The 23,506-nt window shown below is 44.3% G+C and overlaps 1 protein-coding gene across 1 annotated transcript in view; it reads left to right on the top strand.

Annotated features, from left to right (window-relative positions):
• Positions 1 to 6,334: 6,334 nt before the first annotated feature.
• The window catches only part of MYO7B (myosin VIIB), a 47,780-nt gene continuing 30,608 nt past the window's right edge, over positions 6,335 to 23,506 (top strand). Inside the window, exons 1-18 of the mRNA XM_075417605.1 lie at positions 6,335 to 6,352; positions 7,867 to 7,980; positions 8,592 to 8,744; positions 9,959 to 10,143; positions 10,973 to 11,094; positions 11,784 to 11,926; positions 12,018 to 12,131; positions 12,346 to 12,499; positions 13,444 to 13,520; positions 13,837 to 13,956; positions 14,174 to 14,316; positions 15,610 to 15,820; positions 17,118 to 17,253; positions 17,481 to 17,578; positions 20,478 to 20,624; positions 21,602 to 21,754; positions 22,282 to 22,374; positions 22,921 to 23,019. Coding sequence (XP_075273720.1) covers positions 6,335 to 6,352; positions 7,867 to 7,980; positions 8,592 to 8,744; positions 9,959 to 10,143; positions 10,973 to 11,094; positions 11,784 to 11,926; positions 12,018 to 12,131; positions 12,346 to 12,499; positions 13,444 to 13,520; positions 13,837 to 13,956; positions 14,174 to 14,316; positions 15,610 to 15,820; positions 17,118 to 17,253; positions 17,481 to 17,578; positions 20,478 to 20,624; positions 21,602 to 21,754; positions 22,282 to 22,374; positions 22,921 to 23,019 — 2,280 coding nt within the window. The remainder of the gene's footprint in view (positions 6,353 to 7,866; positions 7,981 to 8,591; positions 8,745 to 9,958; positions 10,144 to 10,972; positions 11,095 to 11,783; positions 11,927 to 12,017; positions 12,132 to 12,345; positions 12,500 to 13,443; positions 13,521 to 13,836; positions 13,957 to 14,173; positions 14,317 to 15,609; positions 15,821 to 17,117; positions 17,254 to 17,480; positions 17,579 to 20,477; positions 20,625 to 21,601; positions 21,755 to 22,281; positions 22,375 to 22,920; positions 23,020 to 23,506) is intronic.

Here is a 23,506-nt window from a genome sequence, read left to right as displayed (position 1 = left end):
ATGTATATATTTTTAGAATGAGATTTTCTGCCCCAAAACACACCTCCTTTGAAATTTCAGCAGGTATGTTTCATTTGCTCAAGAAATATGCATGTCACTTTTTTTCCCCTGCAGTCTAATTACACAAAAAGCCGTGGGTTTAGATATCTGCCTTGGTAGCATAAAGGTATGGACTTCGTTTTATTTACCAATAATTGACCCCCATCTAATAAAATCAGTACTTGAAATTTTGTTAATCACATGCAGCATATAGACCTCTTCTAAAGAATGTTCTATCGGAAATAAAAGTCTGCTAAAGAAGTACTTTGAGGCAAAATCCTCAAGTAAGAATGAATTGCACAGGTAGAAACTTAAAGAAAGCTCCCCTCTCTGCCTTGTGGTTTCCTGCCTCTCTCCAAAAGTCTCCGAGCCCTGAAGGACCTTTGCTCTATTTCTGCACCTATATCTTCATTTCTGCTGTAAAACTTAAAAACGTCAGGTAAGGGGGCTAATATTAGAACACCAATATGTAACATGGATAAACACACATTAATCCCAACCATTTATTGCTGTGCATGAATGCTTACCTCTGATTTGGATATGGAACTACAGCAGGAGCCCCAAGAATCTGTCTCAGACACAGAGGCTTTTTGTTGTCTTTCCCATCATACAGTGCAGCTACACTGAACCTAGGAAACAAGAAAATAAGAATTAAGGTATTAGGTGTTCTAGCACATGTTCACAATTATTGCACATTTGCGTTTGCTTGTTTAATAAAGGGTGTACAGAAGAGTGCATAGCGAGGCAAGCCACCTGCTGTGTACAGCACTCTGGAGGAAGGTTATACAGCTGGGTTAAGGTAGATGGAAAAAACCCCGTCCTCGTCGTTTGGGCTCGCCGTTAGGGTTGATCTGTGCCTGGCCCCTGGGTCCTTGCTCTGGCTAGAGAAACCCTGTATCTGCCTTACTACAGGTAATATTACACTTCTGTTTCTTTCCCAGACATCACATCTAGTGCTGAAATTTATCAGGGTAGGCAAGAAGGACACAATTAGTGAGAGTACATGTGGAGCAACCAGAAGGAGGGAAGCTCTTGGCCATCCTGTCCTGATTTCAAAAGAGAGCAGTGGGCAGATAGGGAGTTCACCTGCATCTAGATGCTGGAACACAGGGACAGATTGTTTGTTGGGAGATAAATTAATGATAACAAACCCAGGAAGTTTTAAACAAATTGACTAGAAATCCCAGTCCCTTTATATGTGTGTGTGAGACTATCAATTCCAGTTAAGTGTCCTGAGTTTATTTTGCCTTCCGCTCTTGGTACTGTGAAACACAGTCCACACAGGACAGACTGATGTGCGTTTTCTGAGCTTGCAGAAAGAGCTGTGCAAAACCACAGGGAGAGATGAGAGATGAGGACTTGGTTTTCCCTGTAGCTAAGAGGGTGACTCCAAGAGAACCCCAGGGAAGTCAGTGGTGTTGGAGCAGCATGAGACAAGATGCTAAAGGGTTTTCTTCCAGGAGTGCTTTCCAGAAATATGAAAGGATTCAGGCACAGTGGTGAGATGGAAGTTTAAGGTTCACCCAGGCAAGAATTAGCCTTCCTGCTTACTGGAACATCTGACGTGGAAATGACATATATGCTGAACTGGGAGCAAAGTCCTGTAATAAATAACCGTGCTTCAGTCATTTCCTCCTTTGTGCAGCGGAGAACTGGCACTTGGTGACGGATCCCTTAATGGCACCAGTACCAGTTTCACCTTTCTTTTCCTTCTTACTCCAATGCTTATGAAAAAGAGGGAACTAAGCTGCAGAAGCGAGACAGTGAAGATTTCTTCTGGAGAGGTAATTTCTCATCCTGTGGGCTGCAGTTTTGTTTATGGTGCTGCATTACTTTGGAAAGCAAAGCAACAGAGCGAGCCAGGCTGTGTCAGAAAGCGGCCATTCGAGCAGGTGGGAGGCTGGCCACTTGTGACTTAACTGGGAATAGCATTTTAAATGTTGAAACTGTGTATCCTGGGATTATACAGGATCTCCTCTCTACATGTCCATTCTTGGCTGCTCTTGTAGACTAGATCCAGGGCTAGCTATACCTTTGATGTGACGCAGCATGGCTGGGCTTCATGTTTGTACGTACCACTCCCTCTTTGTTCTGGGTAGACATTTCTGCTCTGCTGCAGTATTCTGTTTCCTGGCACAGGTGAAAAGGTATCCCTCAGTTGTGAGTCACTGTCGCTGACCATGGCCCATCTTTGGCCTGTGTTTGCTATTTACCATGCTTCTGTACCACCTTGCACCGCTCACAGTAACAGGTCATCATATTATTGAAGCTAATACGCAGATCCACTTCCTGAGTCCTGAATAAGAATGAGGAATTCGCCATGAGAATCACTGATAATGAAAGACAGAAGTTTCTTTTTGAGACAGTGTAAAAAAAGACAGAAAAACCCCAAGCAGCCAGAAAGAATACACTCATGTTGCATTGCTAACTTTTCGTAGATGTTGTGCTACAAAATTGAGAATTGTCTTAGTTACAAATGAGATCTGGATGTTGCCCTAGTCTCACAGGGAAAATCAATTCTTAATATAGTCAGCAGGTGGTATGCTGGGGACACAGCATTTGCAGTTTCTGCATGTGCCAGCTTTTGTTATTAAGTGTGACATTCCACTTCTCTTCTTGTTGTTGGGTCACCTATGTGAAAATTATATTTAAAATTCCTGCTTTAAAATGTGCATTAGCATTGGACTTTTACATCAGCAGTCTGTCATCTCTTGATGTTTCTATTCTTTGGGATCACAATACATTTTGTAATTTTGATAATTAGTTGTTTTCAGCATATCTTATGATGACTTTAAAGTGGTAAATCATTCTGGGCTTGCTTAGAAACCCTCTTCTATCCATGCTACTGTGTAGCCCTTTATAACCACAAATAGGGCACAAAGATCTTGTAGCTTGTCAAGCACTTCCTAGTTTCCATTTTGCTACCGTAACAGCTCTCCTTATGGTTAGGACATTGGCGTGACCCACAACAGGGGCGGTATCTTGCATACAGGAGTATCATTGCTCCTTCCATTGAATCTGAATAAAACGTTGTTTATGCACTCATCGATTTTAAGGAAGACCATGATTTATGGAAGCTATTTATACCTTCCCAAATAACATGGATAAAAAAGAAGTGGGCAGCTATAGGAAAGCAAGTGAAAAAATGAGCTCTACTTCTCTTACTGCAATGTTTTCTTCTAACACTGACGTTTATTAAAACAAGAGGGAGAAAACAGTGGCATCCCCAAACTTCACCTTGAGTTTTTCTTAATGGTAATCTTCATTTTTCAAAAGCATGAATTTCCAAAAATAAAATGGGGACTTCAGACACCTTTCTGGTAATTTAGTTGCAAATTTCTAAACCTCAGAAGCTTGTATAGCTCCACTATAAAATGAAGATAACATCGAGTGTACCCTCAGGAAGTTTGCAGATGACACCAAGCTGAGTGGTACGGTCGAGACACCAGAAGGACGGGATGCCATCCAGAGGGACCTGGACAAGCTGGAGAGGTGGGCCTATGTGAACCTCATGAGGTTCAACACGGCCAAGTGCAAGGTCCTACACCTGGGTCGGGGTAATCCCTGGTATCAATACAGGTTGGGGGATGAAAGGATCGAGAGCAGCTCTGCTGAGAGGGACTTGGGGGTACTGATAGACGAAAGGCTGGACATGAGCCAGCAATGTGCGCTGGCAGCCCAGAGGGCCAACCGTGTCCTGGGCTGCATCAAGAGCAGCGTGGCCAGCAGGGCGAGAGAGGTGATTCTGCCCCTCTGCTCTGGTGAGACCTCACCTGGAGTACTGTGTTCAGCTCTGGAGCCCTCAGCACAAGAAGGACATGGAACTGTTGGAGCGGGTCCAAAGGAGGGCTACAAAAATGATCCGAGGGCTGAAGCACCTCTCCCGTGAGGACAGGCTGAGAGAGTTGGGCTTGTTCAGCCTGGAGAAGAGAAGGCTGCAGGGAGATCTGATTGCAGCCTTTCAGTACTTAAAGGGAGCCTATAGGAAAGATGGGGACAATCTTTTTAGTAGAGACAGCAGTGACAGGATGAGGGGTAATGGTTTTAAACTAAAACAGGGTAGGTTTAGGCTGGATATAAGGAAGAAATTCTTTACAATTAGGGTTGTGAAACACTGGAACGGGTTGCCCAGAGAGGTAGTGGAGGCCCCATCCCTGGAAACGTTCAGGACCAGGTTGGACAGGGCTCTGAGCAACCTGATCTAGTTAGCGGTGTCCCTGCTCGCTGTGGGGGGGTTGGACTAGATGACCTCTAGGGGTCCCTTCTGACCCAAAACTTTCTAGGATTTCTATGATAAAATGATTTAAATTGATTAAATCAGAAAAGTAGTGAAATCTGGGTACCTCTCAAAAATATATACCATCCATATTACACAGAATTGTCAATAATTGTCAGAAATTTTAAACGTAATATTTTAAATCCTTTACACAATAGAAGAAATCTGAAGGATTTCAGTGAAATTATTGACAAAGTATCCCACTAATCACTAATATTTTTGGTACTGCAAACTGTGATTTTGATGAATATCTGTATAGCATAGGTGGAAAATTGAATTTTCAACTCAGTTAATGTCTGGTTTTCTTATTTTGCTCAAACTTTCCAGAGAAACCATCCAAAACCCAGACAAGCATAATTTAGGGCCAGAATAAAATAACTTCTCAAAAGGCTATGAGAAAATAAGAAATCTGCATTTGAGTGTCGAGATAAAACTGGAGCAGGCATCTCTCTTTTTCATGGGGGATGTTCTGAGAGGTCACAGACTTACCTGGAATAAGTGCCAAAGATCAGTTTCTGGTCCCATAGTGTCCACTCATCTCCTCATAAAGTAATTTGCAAGCGGTCTGCTGTCAAACAGGAATGTACAGAAGGGAAGCAGATGATTCAATACGTCCTCACTGAGCATGAGCTGTAAAATCTGAGATAATACTCAGACAACGTCATTGGTAATAGGTCATAAAAGGGTAAAAATAGAACTAGTTTTTGGTCCAAGGTTAGCATTTTACAGAGCATTATGCTTATTGCAAGCACTTCATTCTTATTATCAACTTTGAGCTGAGTCTTTTCTCTGGGTGTGTGGGAACAATGTATAGAGAGAGAGATCCTTCAGAGAAATGGAGGGAGCAGAATGGGTCACACAGCCATGAGAAGTTTGTGAATACGAGGCTGTGGAGACCTGGGCTGATAACTGATGGCTGCTGAACACAGCAACTACTGAATCACAGGTTACTCAACAGCCTTAACATGCAGGGATCACTCCTGCTAGTAGGCAGAGATAACAGGGAGAAAACTGTCAGGAACTCTGGAAATATCTAAAGGGAACTTTGTGGAGTCTTTGCCTGTGATTTCCCACTCGCAATAAAAGGCATACAGGCTTAAAATAAATAAAAGGCATAAAAGGCCTTGCTGCTGTAGCAAGAGTGGGAGCCAGCAAATGACACCAGGTCTTGGAGTCACTCCCAAAATCCAGCTGCGGTAGCCTATGGGACAGGAAGCGGCTTCTGAAGACTTTGGTTCTTTGGTTGTTCCAAGGATCATAGCCTAAACACCATCATCCCTTAATCTAAGCACTGGTGTAGATTTCTGGCCACCAATCTTTGCACTATTATATTCTTGATAGCGAGCTCCTAATTTTATTGTTGTTCCTTCCTATTCCTTATTTTGCTGCTCATGCCTTCATTGCAACCGCTCCCATTCCAGCCAAGAAAGGTGAACTCTAGATCACAGTTTCTGTATGGTGGTAGATTCAAGCTGTGAGGGTCTGAGGTAACTGGGCATCTTAGGACAGTATGAATTCCATGTGTCACTGGGCTAGCCACTTGTAGGAGCTGAGCTGCTGGGTCAATGGACAAGCCAAACATAACTCTACTGTGCATTGAATTACATTGCATTGTGGGGTCTTTTTATTTGTGAGCCCAACCTGAAAGTTCAGCCAACAAATGTGCCTAGCATTTGACTGAGGGAACTATTCAGTATGAAAATGTGCACAGTGACATCTTCAGGGCTGAGAGCATCCCCAGGTTTTTGTGGTAGAACCTGAAGCAGACCACCACCCTAGCAGTGCTGCAGACCTTTGCTTTAGGTCGATGGTTTCATTGTTTCTGCATTGGGTGGGGCTTATTATGATCTCTTGCTTTAATGAAATCTGTAAACATAATTGTTTAAGGCACTTTGGTGCTATTTTTACAAGGAAACATCTCCACACCACTGTCTGTTCTGATCAAAGCATGAGCCCTTTTCTGGCCTAATGTTATGTTCTTCTTGGCACTGCAGGTTACATACAGTGATCTGAAACATAATGGTGGTTTTCAGAAAGGTAAGTCCTATTCTTTGCTGTGATTTACTGACTAGCCTGAGGACCAAAGAGGAGAAAATAAGCTTAACATCATGGTCTGTCTCAGAAAGAAAGTAGCAATAATCTAGTATCAACAAGGTACAAAATAATACCAATCTAGAGTAGAGATGCAGAGGTGTCTTGCCTAGCCTGGCTGTGCTCATGCTGAGCTGGTGACCTCTGTCACAAGGTGTGGCCCTGAAAATACGCAGATTACCTATGGAGTTTCATCCAACGCGAATGAGAGCTGTTAGTCTGTCACATTCTTTATAACCTTGTGCGATGTTTATAGATGCTTTACACTACAGTTGTTTGGTTTAAAATGTAAGTCCATAAAGTATTTTGAGAGGAAAACAAAAAAATTTTTCAGTAAAAAACTTGAAACTTTGACTGTAAATCCTACAGTATGTAATAAAAGTTGTACAAGACAAGACACTCAGCTAGAAAGCCAGTTCCTCAGCAGGTGTGGACTACCGACTGAAGATCTGACCTACAGCTTTGTTCAATTTTCATTCCAGCCATGACAGTAAAGCTTTCTGTTTGAATCTGTATTAGTGCCTGGAGCAAGAAAAGGCCTTTCCAGGGACTTGGAGCTGGGGAGCATAACCAGGTGACACCAAGATGATGCTCATTCCTAGGAAAGGGCAGCCATAGCTCACACCTTTCCTCCAGTGACAGCAGAGCAGTTCTGCTTGCTTGCTTGCTCTACAGAGAGACAGGATGTTCACAGAATCATAGAATGGTTTGGGTTGGAAGGGACCTTACAGATATCTGGTTCCAAACCCCCTGCCATGGGCAGGGACACCTTCCACTAGAGCAGGGTGCTCAGAGCTCCATCCAGCCTGGCCTTGAACACTGCCAGGGAGGGGGCAGCCACAACTTCTCTGAGCAACCTGCGCCAGTGTCTCGCCATGCATCTACAAATGTGAAGAGAGGAGCTGGGCTGATTTACAGAATGCTTTTGTTTTTTTTCCCCGAAGAGAGATCATGGATGCACTCACATTTCTAAGACATTTCGGCTATAGCAGAAAGCATATACATCTAAAAACCCTTGCAACAGAGCCGTCTACATTTCCAGGCATCTAGTCTATACATCTGTTTGTTTGTTTTTCTTTTTGCTGTAATGTCTATGTTTTCAAGTGTCTCTTCTCAAAGAATACCCTAGCTGATGTGAGGCTGCCAAGGCGCTTTACCGGGATTCAATGTGTCTCCCGCCAGTCTCTGGGAGGTAGTGGACCTGAGTAGTTGCTGTCCTTGTAAAAGGTGCTGCCTCATTTCCTTTTACTTGATGACTTGTCCCAAGTCATGTTCCAGGTCAGCTGTGGAGCTGGGAGTAGAACTCAGACTGTACTGCCTGCAAGCAGTAAGAACTTATCCAGTTAAACACTGCTAAAGAAATAAAATCACAAAAAACATGAAGATCAAGAGATGCATACCTGTGAGCTACATGGCATAAGTGTGTCACTGTACTTGACGATAGCTTTTCTTCTCCTCAGGGTGATCATGTGTGGCTGGAAACACAACCGAACAGTGAATTTAATGTCCCTATTGGGGCAGTTGTGAAGGACTCTGACTCAGGACGGATCTTGCTGGAGGATGATGAAGGCAAGGTGGGCTCCGCTATAACTTTTTGTGAAAGATGAATATAAAATTTAAAAGTGCAAAATACAAAAGAATGGCCCTGTTGGCCCAGACCAAAGCTCCATCTAGCCAAATGGTCTGCCTTTGATGATGGCTGAAAGAAAGAATATAAAAATAAGGCAAGTATAGAGTGATACTCTAGTATCCCCAGGTCCCAACACTCTGAAGATTTAAAGCTTCCTAAGCCAGAGATTATATCTACGTAGTTAAAAAAATGAAATGGACAGGCTCCAATCTCTAAATTTGGTTGAGCTTTGGGTGAAATCATGATCACACTAAAGTCAGTTGGGCGGGCTTTCAATCCATACCTTGTACATGATGTGGCTGTGATGACCTGATACAACTGTGCTTTGAGCAGTGATGTCCAGAACCCACCTGAATGGCTTCATCCAGTGTTTTAAATCACCTGGTCCCGGGGAACAGCAAACCAGATAATTTCTGTAGTTCAGTCAACTGTTTGTTAGAACATATTGTTTGAGTGTCGATTATACTGAAGCTCATTCTGGTCTAACGTGGCTCTCCTTTGCTTGCTCCTGAGCAACAGCATAACACATTAAAACTGCTGCCTTGCCTTTTTCAGGAGCACTGGATCACGGCTCGGAACATGCACATGGTGCACCTGATGCACCCCTCCTCTGCCCAAGGGGTGGAAGACATGATCTGCCTTGGGGATCTTCACGAAGCAGGCATGGTGCACAACCTCCTCATCCGTCACCAGGAGCACAAAATCTATGTGAGTGCCAAGGTCACCAGGCATAGTACTGTAGACCTAAACAGCCTGCAAGCCTTTCATACATGGGGCCCTCTGGAGGGTGCCAAGGAGACACAACATAGTTTCTTCTTTCTTTTGAGGACTTTGGCTGTGAAGGAGCGGGTTAGCAGTCTCTGAAATCACAGAGAGATGCATAGGTAGTGACCCTGCTTACTTTCTCCTAGAGTGACCATTTCCACCAGTGACTGACAGATAATCTAACAGTAAGCCATGTTACAGCTTAGTGCTGCTATTACCTGCATCCGTGACACAGGATCAACCTAACTAGTGCGCAGTGACAGGATTTGGATTGTCTTCCAGTCCAAGTCATATGTTACTTGATTTTGATGTAATAAAATAGATAAAGAATAAATCTGGATATTTAGGACACCTGGTTTCATTTCCTGTCCATTACAGGTTTTATCTGTGACTTTGAGCAACTTGACATTTTTAGTTTCTTTGTTCCTTAGTTCCCAGTTTGTAATATGATAATAATATTCAGGGTTTTGCATGCTTTGCCTCCCATGTTCTATATACTACTACCTTCATAGGAGAGGACTGTGTCTTACGACACAGATGTGGTGATGTTTAGTGTAAACAAGGACTGATTTTATAGATGCTGCAGTTGTATCTGCCGAGATGTGTGTATAGACCTGCTATATTAGACTCTAGCAGTCTGCAGTTGTCTTATGTACAAGTTCTTGGACAATATTATTGCCTTGCATTTCCACAGCCTTCAACAGTCTCTTTCATTTCAACGGTGGTGTTGTCTACAAACATTACTAAATGACTGCATGAATAACACAACCATAACTTTGCCCATTAGCAAAGTTCGTCTACATCTGAACTGCAACACAAAGGCAGCTTAACAAAACACTACAGAACAGCTTATGATAACACACAAAAATTCCACGTCAAATTGGGCTTTCTTGTGCTGTAGCTTGAGACAGTGAACTGAGCTGTGATTTGGCAAGGAGATCATAGCTAACATTCTTCCTTTTGCAAAAACCTCCCTACCCTGGAATATTGAATAGCAGCTTGTAGTCAGGAATCAGGCTCTCACTCTCACCTAAGAACTGCTATGGATCTCCCAGGCTTCCCTCCTGCCTCTGTTTAGATTTATATTGCAAGTAGCTTTGGTTGCATTCTTGTTTGCAGGTTTGCTGCTAGAGGTAATGCTCATAACTGTTTTTCAGACTTACACAGGATCAATCCTGGTAGCAGTGAATCCATACCAGCTGCTGCCCCTGTACACAGTTGATCAGATCAGACTGTACTGTAACAAGAGGATAGGAGAGCTCCCACCCCATGTCTTCGCCATTGCAGACCACTGTTATTTCAACATGAAGAGGAATAAGAGAGACCAGTGCTGTGTGATCAGGTGACTGGACTTAGAGAGGATGAGTAGCAGAAACCAAGTCGGGCTTGTTTTTGGGGCACCTTTGTGAGCATAGGAGATCTTCCAAACAGAAAGGCACAGATAAGACTAAAGACTACAGGAAGGAAATATTTGATCACCTGCTACTTCATTTTCGGTTAGGGCTGCAAAATGTAGAACAAGGGATTCCTGAAGTCCATTGTTTTCCCACAGAATCTTAGAATGGGGTGATACATTCTGCACATGGTCAGCACGTATAGAACCATAAAATATGAGCCTGTGTGATGTAAGGCTATCTTTTACCTTGGGGACATGATACTTATGTTACATGTATTTTCTGAGAATAGAGATTTCCTGGAGGGAAACAACCTCTGCTAACCTGAAGATGGAGGGAAGCTTTCTTCACCCTAAAAACACGTAACATGTATCCATTTTCTGTTAATCACCAGTGTGAAGAACCAGATAGTCTCATTGCAATAGTATCTGATTATAGCTGAGGCAAGTCATCTGATGTGCTAAGACTAGCATTGAAAATCCGGTAATACACTAAAAAAGAAAAGTAAGTGCACTGGTACAGAAAGTCTTCCATGGATTTGATTGTTTTTAATGAGTGGGAGAATTTAGTCCTCAGCCTAAGTCTAAAAAACAAATTTTAGGAGATAAAATGACAAAAGACTAAATTTCTCCCACTCTCTATGAAAGGCGGTCTAATCTGCCATTCACAGGGTACATATAAGTGGGATTTTTCTGTTTTTTCACTTGGTCTGCCATTTTGCCACTCTAGCCAAGAAAGAAGAAAGGAAACCTGTAATGATCTTGTTTCTTACTGCAGTGGAGAATCTGGAGCTGGGAAGACTGAAAGCACAAAACTAATACTACAGTTTTTAGCAGCTGTCAGTGGCCAGCATTCCTGGATAGAGCAGCAAATCCTAGAGGCCAACCCCATTCTGGAAGGTGGGTTATTTAGCAAACAAGCCTGATTTACCAGCTTTATCTCAGGATTTTTCTATCAGGATAAAAAATTCAGAAACAGATCTTTGAACCATTGCATTTGCATAATTGCTAAGAACGCTGAAACACTGGTGATGCAGAGTAGCAGTTCTCTATACTTTTCTGCCATGTCCCCATGAGGTCCGCAGCAGCTCCCTGGCTGTAGAAGATGCCACTATAGTATGTAACCCAGAACTGCCAGGAAAAGAAGAGTCCTTGGGAATGCAGAGCCCCAGGTAAAGACCCCTGGTTTAACATTTGCACCACATAATGGCAAAGTGGCTGGCCGAGCATAGATGTATCTATAGGGGAGCTCCCTGAGACACCCATCTTTCTCTGTAGAGAGATCAAGTGTGTTCCCAGTAAGTCATTCTGGAGGTCTTCAGACTTGCCCAGCTCTTTTGGCTGGCCAGATATAGGCCATATTTGGATCATTTGAATATGACTTTTAGGACCCTTTATCTGAATGCACAGTATGCCTACCTCTCTCTTTAGAAGCAGCCTGAGACCAGACATTCTTCAGTGCTTGTCCGCACTGTGATTTGGACCACAACATGTAAAATACCAGCAGCAAAAAAGAAGGGCATAAAAAATAGACTTGATGTTCATTAACTGCAATAATCCAGATACTGTCTCTGTCCCTTGCCCATCAGCTTTTGGAAATGCCAAGACAATTCGAAATGACAATTCAAGCCGCTTCGGGAAATACATTGATATCCATTTCAGCCAAAATGGTGTGATAGAAGGAGCCCGGATAGAACAGTTTCTTCTGGAGAAGTCCCGGGTTTGCCGGCAGGTGAGAGCACCGGCAGATGTCCCTTCTGCCTGCTCCTGTGTTGCAAGCCTATGCTGACAAGGCTGCCCATTGGCCTGTTTCTTTCATTTAGGCTCCAGAGGAGAGGAATTATCACGTCTTCTACTGCATGCTAATGGGGATGAATACAGAGCAGAAAAAGATGCTGAATCTGGGCACTGCTTCAGAGTACACTTATCTCACTACGGTAACAGTCTCTGCTTTCTTCTCCATTATCCCACTGCCATTTGCTTCTCCCAGTGAGCAACTGCACTCAACAGGAGCTGCAGATGGGTTGTTACCAAATCTGAACAGCCCTTTCCTTACACAGTGTGTACAAGGGTTTGTCAGCCTGCAGGTCCTTTCTTCTTTGTATGGGTACCGGGAGGATTTTCCTTACCTGTGGGTGTGGTGTCTGGCAGGGCAACTGCATGTCCTGCGACGGTCGGAACGACGCGAAGGATTATGCCCACATCCGCTCGGCTATGAAGATCCTCATGTTCTCAGATTCTGAGCACTGGGACATCAGCAAGCTGCTGGCTGCAATCCTGCACCTGGGGAATGTAGAGTTCGAAGGTAAACTCAGCATTGTCTGTGCTTGGCCTTTTCTCAGACTCGCCGGTAAAGGCCTAAGGGTGCTGCCACTTCCATCTGTACAGAAAAGGTTGTGCTTCTCTGGGTGGACAGGGTTGGAGGGGCAGGCAGATAAGCACCATGAAATTCTGATTTGTGATTCTGCTGCCTAGTGTTTTGAAAAACATCATTTATTATTATATTGTCACGCCATCAGGTTTCCATGGTTATAAATAGGCCCTTATCATACAAACTGAAACAACAGATAATATAATGCCATGTTACATTTGCTGATTGTTGTGCTATGCAAGCCAGAGGACACAGGAGCAATGGAGTGATTCTTGCTGTGGAGATGATAGCAGTCATTATCCTGGCTGGGTTCAGTGAACACTCACCTGCATCAGTGCACTTCTGGTATGGCACAGTCTGAGACACCCAGCAGCAGGATGACAGAAGCTCTCACATTTTAGAAAATTACTTCTTCTCCCTTAGTGATACAGAGGATCCAGCACAGTGATGCCCGCTGGATTCTTTGCAGTAATACTGGCTGCTAAAATGAGGGATTTCCCTTATTCCCTTTCATTGCCGAGATTTCCTACAAGACAGATACATGGAAATAAATGTTTTCAGAAACACATTTTCTGAAGTCAGATATCACTTCCCCAGATGCCCAATAGCTACTATTTAAAATTAATAACCTGATCAGTTTTGCTTCTATTTTTAGCCTGATGTTCTGGGGTTATGAGGTCCCCGTACATCCCAGGATCCCTGGGTGAATCAGGACCTTCCTTCGTAAAATCATCAAACCTGGGAGCTTTGTCAGGGAACTTACTGCCTTGCCACATTCCAAGAGCTGCAGGGTTACAGAAATACAGCTGCAATAACAGCACAGACCCCAGCTGTAGCAGAAATGATTCACCCTGACATTGACTGTTTCCTCATTGTAGCGGCTGTGTATGACAACTTGGACTGCTCTGATGTGATGGACTCACCACACTTTTCAATCGCAAGCAAATTGCTTGAGGTAACGGACTCTCATCTTCTCCTACCAGTTCTCTCCTTCACCCTTGCTCCCTGAGCACACTGACAAAGCACGCCTCTGTGGAGTGTTTCTGTATGGATGCACATATAGCAGGCATGCCCCCTTCTTCCTGCTGACACTCCACTGATGCTGTTGCAGATGGCTGTCTGAGCTAGGAGAACTTTAACTGGGACAGCAGGCCGCCAGTGAATGCTGCTGGGCAGGCAGTTTGTCACGGCTCTTTTCCTGAGACAGACTTTCTTTGCTGGATCTCCTTTATCCGCCTAGAATGACCAGGTTGCTGTGACTGTTCCTCCAGGTGGACTCCAGTGAACTCCAGAACAGTCTCACAAACCTCTCCATCATTGTCCGAGGAGAAAGTGTGTCCAGGCCTCTGAACATATTTCAAGCTGCAGATGGGAGGGATGCCTTTGTGAAGGTACTGGTGCTTACATCGCCTCTGCTTAAAGATTGGGGATGATTTCAGAGCTGACAGTCTTACTGGTTGAGGAGCGCAAACATTAACCCAGAGGGCTCCAGTCCCTCTTAGTTTTCAGGCATGGCTTGACAGCATTGTAGCAGCATGATAGCAGGCGCTAAGCTATGTCCAAAGACTGTAATGATGGGCTCTAATTCCTCTTGAATTTTTTTCTCAGGGTATATATGGACGGATTTTCCTGTGGATAGTGAACAAGATCAACTCAGTCATTTTCAATCCAACTTCTCAGAAGTCTAGAGACAGACGTCAGTCCATTGGGCTTTTGGACATTTTTGGGTTTGAAAACTTCAGCAACAACAGGTAGGAGGCTCTAAATTCATTTCCACTGGGAAGCTGAAAAGCAGCTGATGTAAAGGGAAAGAATGAAAAACCAGACAGAAATGTGCTTTTTCATTATCATCCTGATTCTCAGAAAAGCAGTGACATTTCCATCACTGAATTTTCCCAATGATGATCATGCACAGATTCCGTTTTTCTGCCACCTTGGTCATATTTCTGCCTCCTCATCCAGCCTTCATTTTGGTGCAGCCATTGCACATGTCTATTCCAAGACCTCAGGAATTTCTCAGAGGAGATGGCTATGAAGCTGCTATGAGCAGGCAGCCGCTATGTAAGAATGTAGTATGTCCCCATGTTTCTGTACCAAACTTTCTTGTTCATAGCATTTTTACACTGTCTCTTGGGATAAATTTTGCATACAGTACAAAGGAGGCCATGTTGCGTTTCCCATTTCTGCTTATGCTTTCCTCTTGCTCAGTGTTCTCCTGTCCCTTTTTTGGGGCTGCTTCATTTCTCTACTCTTAAGGAGGGGTCAGCAAAATACCTGGTCGGTACCATTGTCCCACTGCTACTTCTCCTACTGGTGGTTTCAGTCACAAAGCACCATTTCTGTTTGCCCTTCTCTATGGGGGCAGCAGTTCTCTCAGTTGTATGGTACCATCATCAGTACTCCACAAACCATCAGCACTTACTCTGCAGTCTTTTCCAAGCCATGACAACTGATGCATCTTTCTTGCTTTCAATAAGATAATATTCCTCACTGACTTTTGAAACATGGTCTAGCAACTGTTCAGCCCATCTTCTATCTTTTGGTTGTCTTCTATTATTTTATGCTATTCCCCAAGGCTGCAATCCACACAGAGCCTCACTGGGGTGAGCATTCCATAGGCACACACAGTGTGCCACAGCAATTACCAAGTAATGAAACTCAGGTGCAGCATTAAGGGCTAACTAACCAAAGAATTGGTAGTGCGAGTGCAAGTAAAAACATGTCACACGCTCACACAGTCACGCTATTTTCAGTTATATGCTCCCCTTTATCACTACTTTCTTGAAATACATACAAGATCTTCGCTTGCTTACTCAGCAACACTCAACATCAGTTGGCTCATTTCTACTTATTTTTACCATCGCAGAAGATACATCCCTTATACTGCTAAGACTGGCAACATGCAGTGGTGGTGATCATTAACACTGTGGAATATTGCACTGGTGTATCTGGATACGTATTTAGTACAGAGAATAAACAAATACCATAGAGCAGTGCAGCACTAGCAAAGGATGACCATGGGTTGCCATCTTGTCCCCTCACAGCTTCGAGCAGCTCTGCATTAACATTGCCAATGAGCACCTTCAGCAGTTCTTCGTGCACCATGTCTTCAAGCAGGAGCAAGAGGAATACCTTGCGGAGCACATTACCTGGAATAACATTGACTTCACTGATAACCGCCAGACTCTGGAAGTCATTGCACTCAAGCCTATGAATATTATCTCCCTCATTGATGAAGAGAGCAAGTTCCCAAAGGTAAATTTCCAGTTTCACTTGTAATGCCTGGCTTTGCACAGAGCTGGCAGGTAACACTTGGCTTTACACACAGAAGAGTGCAGAAGTGGCTTTTGGATACATTGTGAGAGCCAATGTGTTCTCCCCATAGATGTTTCTTTTAAATTATCTCGCCATACAAATACTTCACTCTCTGCTGGAATGTGCTCTACCTTGTTGCTGTAACTCTTACGGCTGTTGCAAACAAAGAAAGGAGGAGTCTGGATCATTTTACAAAGGCTTCTTAGGAAATTTTTGAATTTGCGTATTGTTCTTCTGTTGGTCTGGGCTGCAGCTTCCTCTTTCTTCTCCTGGATGCCAGTCCTATTTGAGCAATGTCACCCTTGTGAGGAAACGTAATTCTGCAAAGGCCAGGCATCTCAAACAGCAGAGCAGAGATGAAACTAGCATCTGATCTCAGACACCCTTGCAGAGTATTTTCATAGTCTCCAGAGCATGGTAAGGCTAAGTGGGACTGCTGGTACAGGAATCAGATGGCAATATGGGCTTGTTCAGAAACGCAAGCCCATTTGTAGTCCTCAGGTAACGATTTGAGCGGATCATGTACAGGCAGGCAGCTTTCCCCATTGTCCTGAAGAAGGAGGTGGTCCTGCAGTCAGGACAAGAAAGTGTCTCTTCTATGATTCCCAGAGCACATGACTTCTCAGACAGTGCAGCACGCTACCCTGGCACGGGCCAGTGAGCAGAGCTAGCCTCACAGGCACAGCAAGGGGATGAGACTGATGGCACCCCTTGAAGAGAAGAACCCAGCTGGCTGCCTTGCCTGTGGAGGTCACAGTCTGAGCACGCTGACTGGCATCTGCTCAGGGCAGCCTTCTTCCAGGGATCTCCAGGTCTTGCACCAGTTGGGGAGTGAAAGAACCGTGCCTGCCTGAAAGCAGGAGCATGCATCCCTTAGAGCATGACTAGGTAGGATGGCATTGGAAGGCTGGGGGGGGGCTCTGCTTGTGAGGTCCAAAGACTTGGGAAATTCTCAGCACGCCTGTTGGTGTTAGTAATGTTATGGGGGCTTGTATACAGCCCCAAAATACCAGGACTTGCATTCTGGTGGTGTGTTCTGTCCTGATGCTTGAGAGGAGGGTCTGTGTGAAAGGGAAGACACTTTTGGCACTACCTGCTTCCGGATCTATTACACAAATAAGGGGCAGAATTTGAGCTTCTGCAGTCTCTGAGCACCGCTTCTATTTGTTCACTGAGCATAGGCCAGAGCTGGGGGGAATCTGCTTAACTGTCTTTTTTCGCCTGTATTTGTTTCTAGGGCACAGAGGCCACCATGCTCATCAAAATCAATTCCCTCCATGGCAAAAGTAAAGTCTACATCCCACCTAAAAGTGTCCATGACACCAAGTTTGGCATCAATCACTTTGCTGGGGTTGTCTTTTATGAATCAAAAGGTGAGCCTATCTCTGCTGGATACGGAGGGTGAAGAGAAGGGCATGACCTGCCCTGGATGTGTGGCACTCCAGGGTAGTGTTGATCTGAAGTCAGATCAGAAGGTCAGGAGGATTACTCTAAACTAATCTGCAAGTTACTGTAAATGAAGTGGATTTTAGCTAGACAGAGTGGCACTAGAGCCAGCAGGCTGCAGAAGTGACAAGCTGATTTTGTTTCCATCCTATAGATTTCCTGGAGAAAAATCGGGACACACTGAGTGCTAATGTAATGCAAATGGTTCATTCCTCCAAAAACAAATTCCTGAGAGAGATTTTCCAGGTGGAAATGACCCCACCTAGTCTGGGACGTGGGACCATCCGACATCTTGGAGTTGACCAGGCCTACAAGGTTGGCTTTCTGGGACTGGGTTACAGGAACAACTCATTTCTCCTCCCTTCCACAAGGCTCTGGCTGCTCCTGACCTCCTCTTTCTTTTGCACTGTCTCTGCGAATTCCTGTCCCTTTCATTCAACTCATTTCTGCAAAGGAGTCTGCAGGAAAAGTCAAGGTCTGGGGTTCATGCTGTCAACAAGTGTAATGTCAGCCCTGTCTCCCAGGACGGCATCCCTGGAAATCTGTGTCGCCATGCCTGCAGGCTGTCACAGAAGCAGGAGTGATGCTGCCTCCCCACATGTTGTCATCAACTGGACAGGTTTGCTCTGTGCCTGCCCGGGCATCCGTACTGCACCCACATTGCCAGGATGGGTGTAAATTAGTAGGAGGAAACTGTAGTTCAACAGGTTCATTGGAGTGGAACAAAGCACTAACCAGGGACCCCTCAGGAAAGCCGGTACCTGTTCAGAAGCCTGCAGCTAAACTGCTGCCATACTGCACATGTATGTCTGCTGGGACCACAGGGCAAGGGTCTGACTGGGCGACTGGCAGGAGGGTCCTGGCCTTTTCATTCTTGCAGAGGGCTGACAGCCTCGCACAAAGCAGCAAATAGCTGTGCTGTCACAGAAAGATCCTCTGTCTTCTGCTCGCACTGACACCCATAGACACAGTCTCACTGCTCTGCATATTGCCACAACTTTATCTCTCCCTCCTGGCCCAGAGGCTTTGTGACAAAGTTCATGATGGCTAATTATCACAGAATCATCCGTGCCTAGTGATGTAGGGAGCCTTGTCTGTGCCTAGTGAATATGAGGTTGTAAAGCGCAGTGGACTGGGAAAAGAATGGGGCAGAGTTCAAGCTCTCTGCCCTGCTGCAACTTTCACATACCTCGATTTCTGAGCATTCAGCTATGCAATGTCATCATTGTGTGAAGGTCCTTTTGCTTTTAATGTTTGTATCTTTGAGTTTTCCTGTTAGGGTACAGAACGAACAAAGTCAGATTGCTATCTTACCTGTTATCCATCTATTCTCCTGGCATTGTTTTCTGATCCTGTCCTTTCTTCCTCAGTCTTTATCCCAATGTGGCTTTCTGCTGTCCAGAACATCTGGCCATGGACAGGTAAACATCCTGGGGGAGAATAATGTCAGAATTGGTACAAGCAGCAACAGAGAACTGGCTTAGCACCTCTCAAATGCTATTAATACCTTCAGGTTAAATATCAGGTCTATCTACATTGCTCTAATGGTTTTTGTCTCTATAAATAAGGTGGTGTTATTGAAAAAACCCTTTCCTTACATTTAGAAAGGAGATATTAAATGTGAGCTACTGCCCATTTCAAAAAGCACAGAAGCTAGCTGAAATACCCCTATTAATTTCAAGTAGGTTGGGCCACCATCGGGAAGCCTAAGCAGCAGGCTACAGAAAAGAATAGTGAATGAAGTGCCAGAAAAAACTCTGCTGTCCTGAGGTCTCAGGGCTGCTCTCTTCACCCGCCAGGGGAGAAAAGCCACCACCATCTGAACAACAAATTTAGCTTTACCAATGTTATATGTGGGAGATCATGAGAGCGTGGGCTTCAGACTTCTGTGGCCATCCCACTGATTTACTGGTACAGCAGAAAAGCCTCTAAAATCTGGGAGTGCAAATTGCTTTTAACTCTTACACAGCTTAAACACGTATATGCTGTTATCATACGTACTTCAAACAGATGCTTGCTAGCCCTCAGCTGCATCAGAGCTGCTGTGAGACCTTCCCAGAACTGTTTTCCAAAAGCACGAGGGGTTGGTCGCTGGAGGGCAGCATTGCCCTGTAGCAAAGCAGGAGGCCACTGGACCGTTAAAAAGGACACTTTAAACGTTAAGAACCAGCAGAATGAGGTACCGTGAAGACCATGGAAGTAAGGGGAGCCACTGGACTTTAAATGATGTGCTTGAAAAAAAAACGAAAACCCCACAACCCGCCAAAATCCCCCAAACAAACCAACTAGCTGTATTGTGCTGCAATTATTAGCTCCATGCCTGCATGTAAAAGGCCAGTGGAGTCCTTTTGTTACTTGGAATCTGGACTGGTGTTACCATAATTTAATGTGCCCTTAAAATGTACTAGGAGGTAGAAGCTTAGGTCTGTTATGATGGTCTGTGTGAAAAAGACGTAGGTGGAACGGTGCTTTCAGAGAAGCTGGAGAAGTCAGGAGCTAACTGCAGCTAAATGCAATCCCTCTGGGGTTACGCTGTTGCAACTGGGAGCAAAATTCAAGCAGGAGCAGTGAGACATAGAACAGGTTACGTGCAGCCATAAATAGAGTAGCTCTTACCTTCTCCTCCAGTAAAAGTTTGGCTTTTTGCTGCTTACTGTAGTATTAATGAGCAAGGTGATCAGTCATCCTAATCACTGAGGAATGAGCTGTTCTGGATCTTTAGCATTCCTAGTTAGCTCTGAGATGGCAGCAGAATGTCTCGCCTGGAGGTTATTGTTGCTTTGGGAGTGGCTGTTTCTCACCAAGCTTGCAGGCACACACCCACAGATAACAGTGTTGCACCCAGGCCCTATGCTAAACGCAGCCTTGGGTGGAAGAGGCAGGCCTATGTGGGCTCGCGTGGGGGGAATTTCTCCCACCACAGCCACACTGGCTGCTAGGACTTTGTGCCCAAAGAGGTGAAAGAGCTTGGTGGAGTTTTTTCAGAAGAATAATCCCAAATTAATAAGATGCAGATGGCTTATTTAGCTCCCATATAGGTAAAAAATTTTTTTGCTGGCAGTTGTGTGATACTGTTACACTGTACAAAAATACAAAGATTTATTAATTGGCCCTCTGACAGTGAATGATGTAGCAGTCAGCATGTGCTTACTCTTCCCAGGGTCTGGATACCACCAAACGCGTCTCTACTCTCGGAGGACAGTTCAAGCAATCCCTGGAAAAACTAATGAAAATCCTCGAGCAGTGCCAGCCATACTTCATCCGCTGCATCAAGCCAAATGACTACAAGAAACCACTGGTAATGTTTTAACAATATGAGGTCTTGTCTTCAGTAAACTTTTTAATGAGAAAAAGCTGTCTGTTGCTGTGTAGCGTTTTATATCTGTACTTCAGCCAAGAAGAGCTGGAGTACAGGCTATTACTGCAATAAAAAGAGTGGTAGGATACAGCATTGTTAATTCACAAAAACATCTCTAAAAAGCATCATAGAGAAATAGATGGCAAAAAACGCACAGAGGTGTATTCCTGAGAGGAGTTGTAAAAGCCTTTGCTGTAAAGATAAAGAAAACACAAAACTGGAGAGGTTCTAGCCTCTCAACAAGGGGACAAATGAAAAACATTAGGATCCAACAATGACCATACTATGAAATAGCCTGAGAGGGAATAGGAGAGCTGTTGATGTTGGAGAGAGGGGGTGATGTGGCTTAATTTGACGCTACAGGAGAAGAGGAGTGAGTTTGTTGTTAAGACACTTGGGTGGAATTCGGGAGATCATGACCCAGTTCTACACTTAAACCTTGTATGGTGTAGGTCAAGTGAGTTAATAATTGTTATAGCACTGCATGTGGCTCAGTGAGCCTATTTTTAATCTGATTACAAGACCCTAGCATCATACACACTGTGCTTTGCGTGGCTATGCCCCAAGGGCCTAAGTTGCTACTGCAGTTATTCGCATCTGCAAAATGATATGAACAGTTTATTTTTCATCTGAAATTGCAGTTCTAGAATTGAAAATGGTTGCTAAAGCCAATCTGAAGTTAATGGGCTGTTTCCACTGCTGACAAACATAAAATTGAAGGCCCTCTGGGGTGATTGGTTTGTGCCTGTAATGAATTAATTTAGTGCACTACAGAAATAAGAAGTGCGATTTAAAAAAGCATAACAGGCCACTTTGCAGGCACTCTGAGGTTGGAGGTTAATAGATATGTTCTGAGGGATGCTGCATGTGTAGCTTCTTCAGTGCTGAGTCTCCTCCTTGTCTGCTTTCCCTTTCAGTTGTTCGACCGGGAGCTGTGCATCAAACAGCTGCGATATTCAGGGATGATGGAGACCATTAAGATCAGAAAAGCTGGCTACCCAGTTCGCTACACCTTTGAGGAGTTCTTTGAGAGATACAGCACTCTCCTGCCATGGTCTCTTCGAAAACAGGTGTGTAAGCAAAACTTGGCTTAAGGCTAATCTAACTTTTCCTTATGAGGCTTTAGTCTTTCCCACAGTAGAAAGTTCTTGGATTATTGCTGGCACATTTGCGAGAGCTGTCATCACAGGAACTGTAGCTAAATACTTACATACCCACGTGGACCTTAGTTGAAACGGTAGAGGTGCTTTTAGGTCCAGCTGTCCTTGACCTGCTCCACACAGACATCCCGGGTAGGGTGGCATCCCCATTGCCCTCAGATGTTTCTTTTCTGTAATCACACACTTCTGAGGTCTCTAACATCCTCCTCGCACTTGAACTCTGGAATTTTTGGCCATGCAGTCATGTTCCTCCTTTTCTTGACCATTTGAGCTGAACCGCTTTCATTCGCTACACTGTCAGCCCAGAGGTCTGTCAGACTGCATCTGTTTCTGTTCTTTGCCCTTTGAAATGCAGGGCAATAGATCCTTACATAATACAGCTGCTGTGTTTCACAACCAAGCCCTAACATGACGATACTTTTGCACATCAGCTGAAGAATGATGCTCGACAGAGCTGTATCAGCATCTCTGAAGCAGTGCTGGGCAAGGATGAAAGCTGGCAAGCTGGAAAGACCAAGATTTTTCTTAAAGTAAGTAAAAAGGACTTCTTCTTATCGCTTCTGAAAAACTGGGTGCTTCACAGTATAGCTTGACTTGCTTGTGCAAGAGTGGTGACACAGAAGGACTTGGTTCTCTTTTGAATCTGAGGCTGGATCTTTGTCCTGAAGGCCAGGTAGTTTAGTGGACACAGCTTGGTGTAGGCAAGGCTGATCCTGTTCCTGTGCTCCAGTGTTGCAGCTGAAACAGCACAGTGCAATGTATTGATCTCTGCTCAAGCCTTGAGCATAAAAAAGAACTGAAGATCAGCACACTGTTGCAGGGCACCTCTTTGCCTATAGCATACCCTCAGGTAAAAACAGTCTCACTGCAGGCAGATTCTCTGCTTCTTTATAGCTGTAGCCAGACATTCTGTGGTCAGGTGGTGTGCACTCTTCCTACTGCAGTTCCACAAATGCATTTTAATCATAGCTGGCAGTACATCATGGTGATTTGGGGCCTCTTTCAGCCATGTGTCCAGTTTTCAGAAGTTGTGGGGGTATCTGCTCAGCTGGCATATTCATACTTTCTTTTAACAGGATCACCACGATACAGTATTGGAGCTGCAACGCCAAAATATACTCACAGATAAAGTTCTTCTTATCCAGAGGGTGATGAGAGGATTGAAGGACAGGTCAGTGATCTTACAGAAGGGAATGTGCTTTGGTTTGAAGCAGTAATCTTTGTGGTGCAGTTTGACTCACTCTGTGAAGCATTTTTGAGTATGAAATATGTTAGTCCATACCTTCCACTAGCCCTGAATTCAGTGCTCGTCATGTAACAGTACACAGTGCATCTACACAGATTTTGCACAAAGATTTGTCCTGGCTCAGTTTCATTATTTTCATGATGCTTTTCAAAATGCAGTTTTGTGGCAGATGCAGCTTTTATGAAGAAGGAGGGCTGGAAGGAGGATTTCCACTTAACATTTCTAGTAAACAGTAGGCATCCGGAAAGCAGGAAATCCCCATGGAATCTGTGCCCTTCTCAGAGCTACAAGAACTCTCTTTTTTGGGATGCTTCTTTGACACAAGACATAGAAAAAAATCAGACAGAAACTAACTAGTCCTTCTGTTTGCCAAAGATGCACAATTCTTGTATTTTGTCTGGTCTAGGTTGAAATAT

The sequence above is a fragment of the Opisthocomus hoazin genome, chromosome 4 (genome assembly GCF_030867145.1).
Source record: "Opisthocomus hoazin isolate bOpiHoa1 chromosome 4, bOpiHoa1.hap1, whole genome shotgun sequence".
NCBI classification, from domain to species: domain Eukaryota; kingdom Metazoa; phylum Chordata; class Aves; order Opisthocomiformes; family Opisthocomidae; genus Opisthocomus; species Opisthocomus hoazin.
This window is presented reverse-complemented; position numbering and strand designations above follow the sequence as displayed.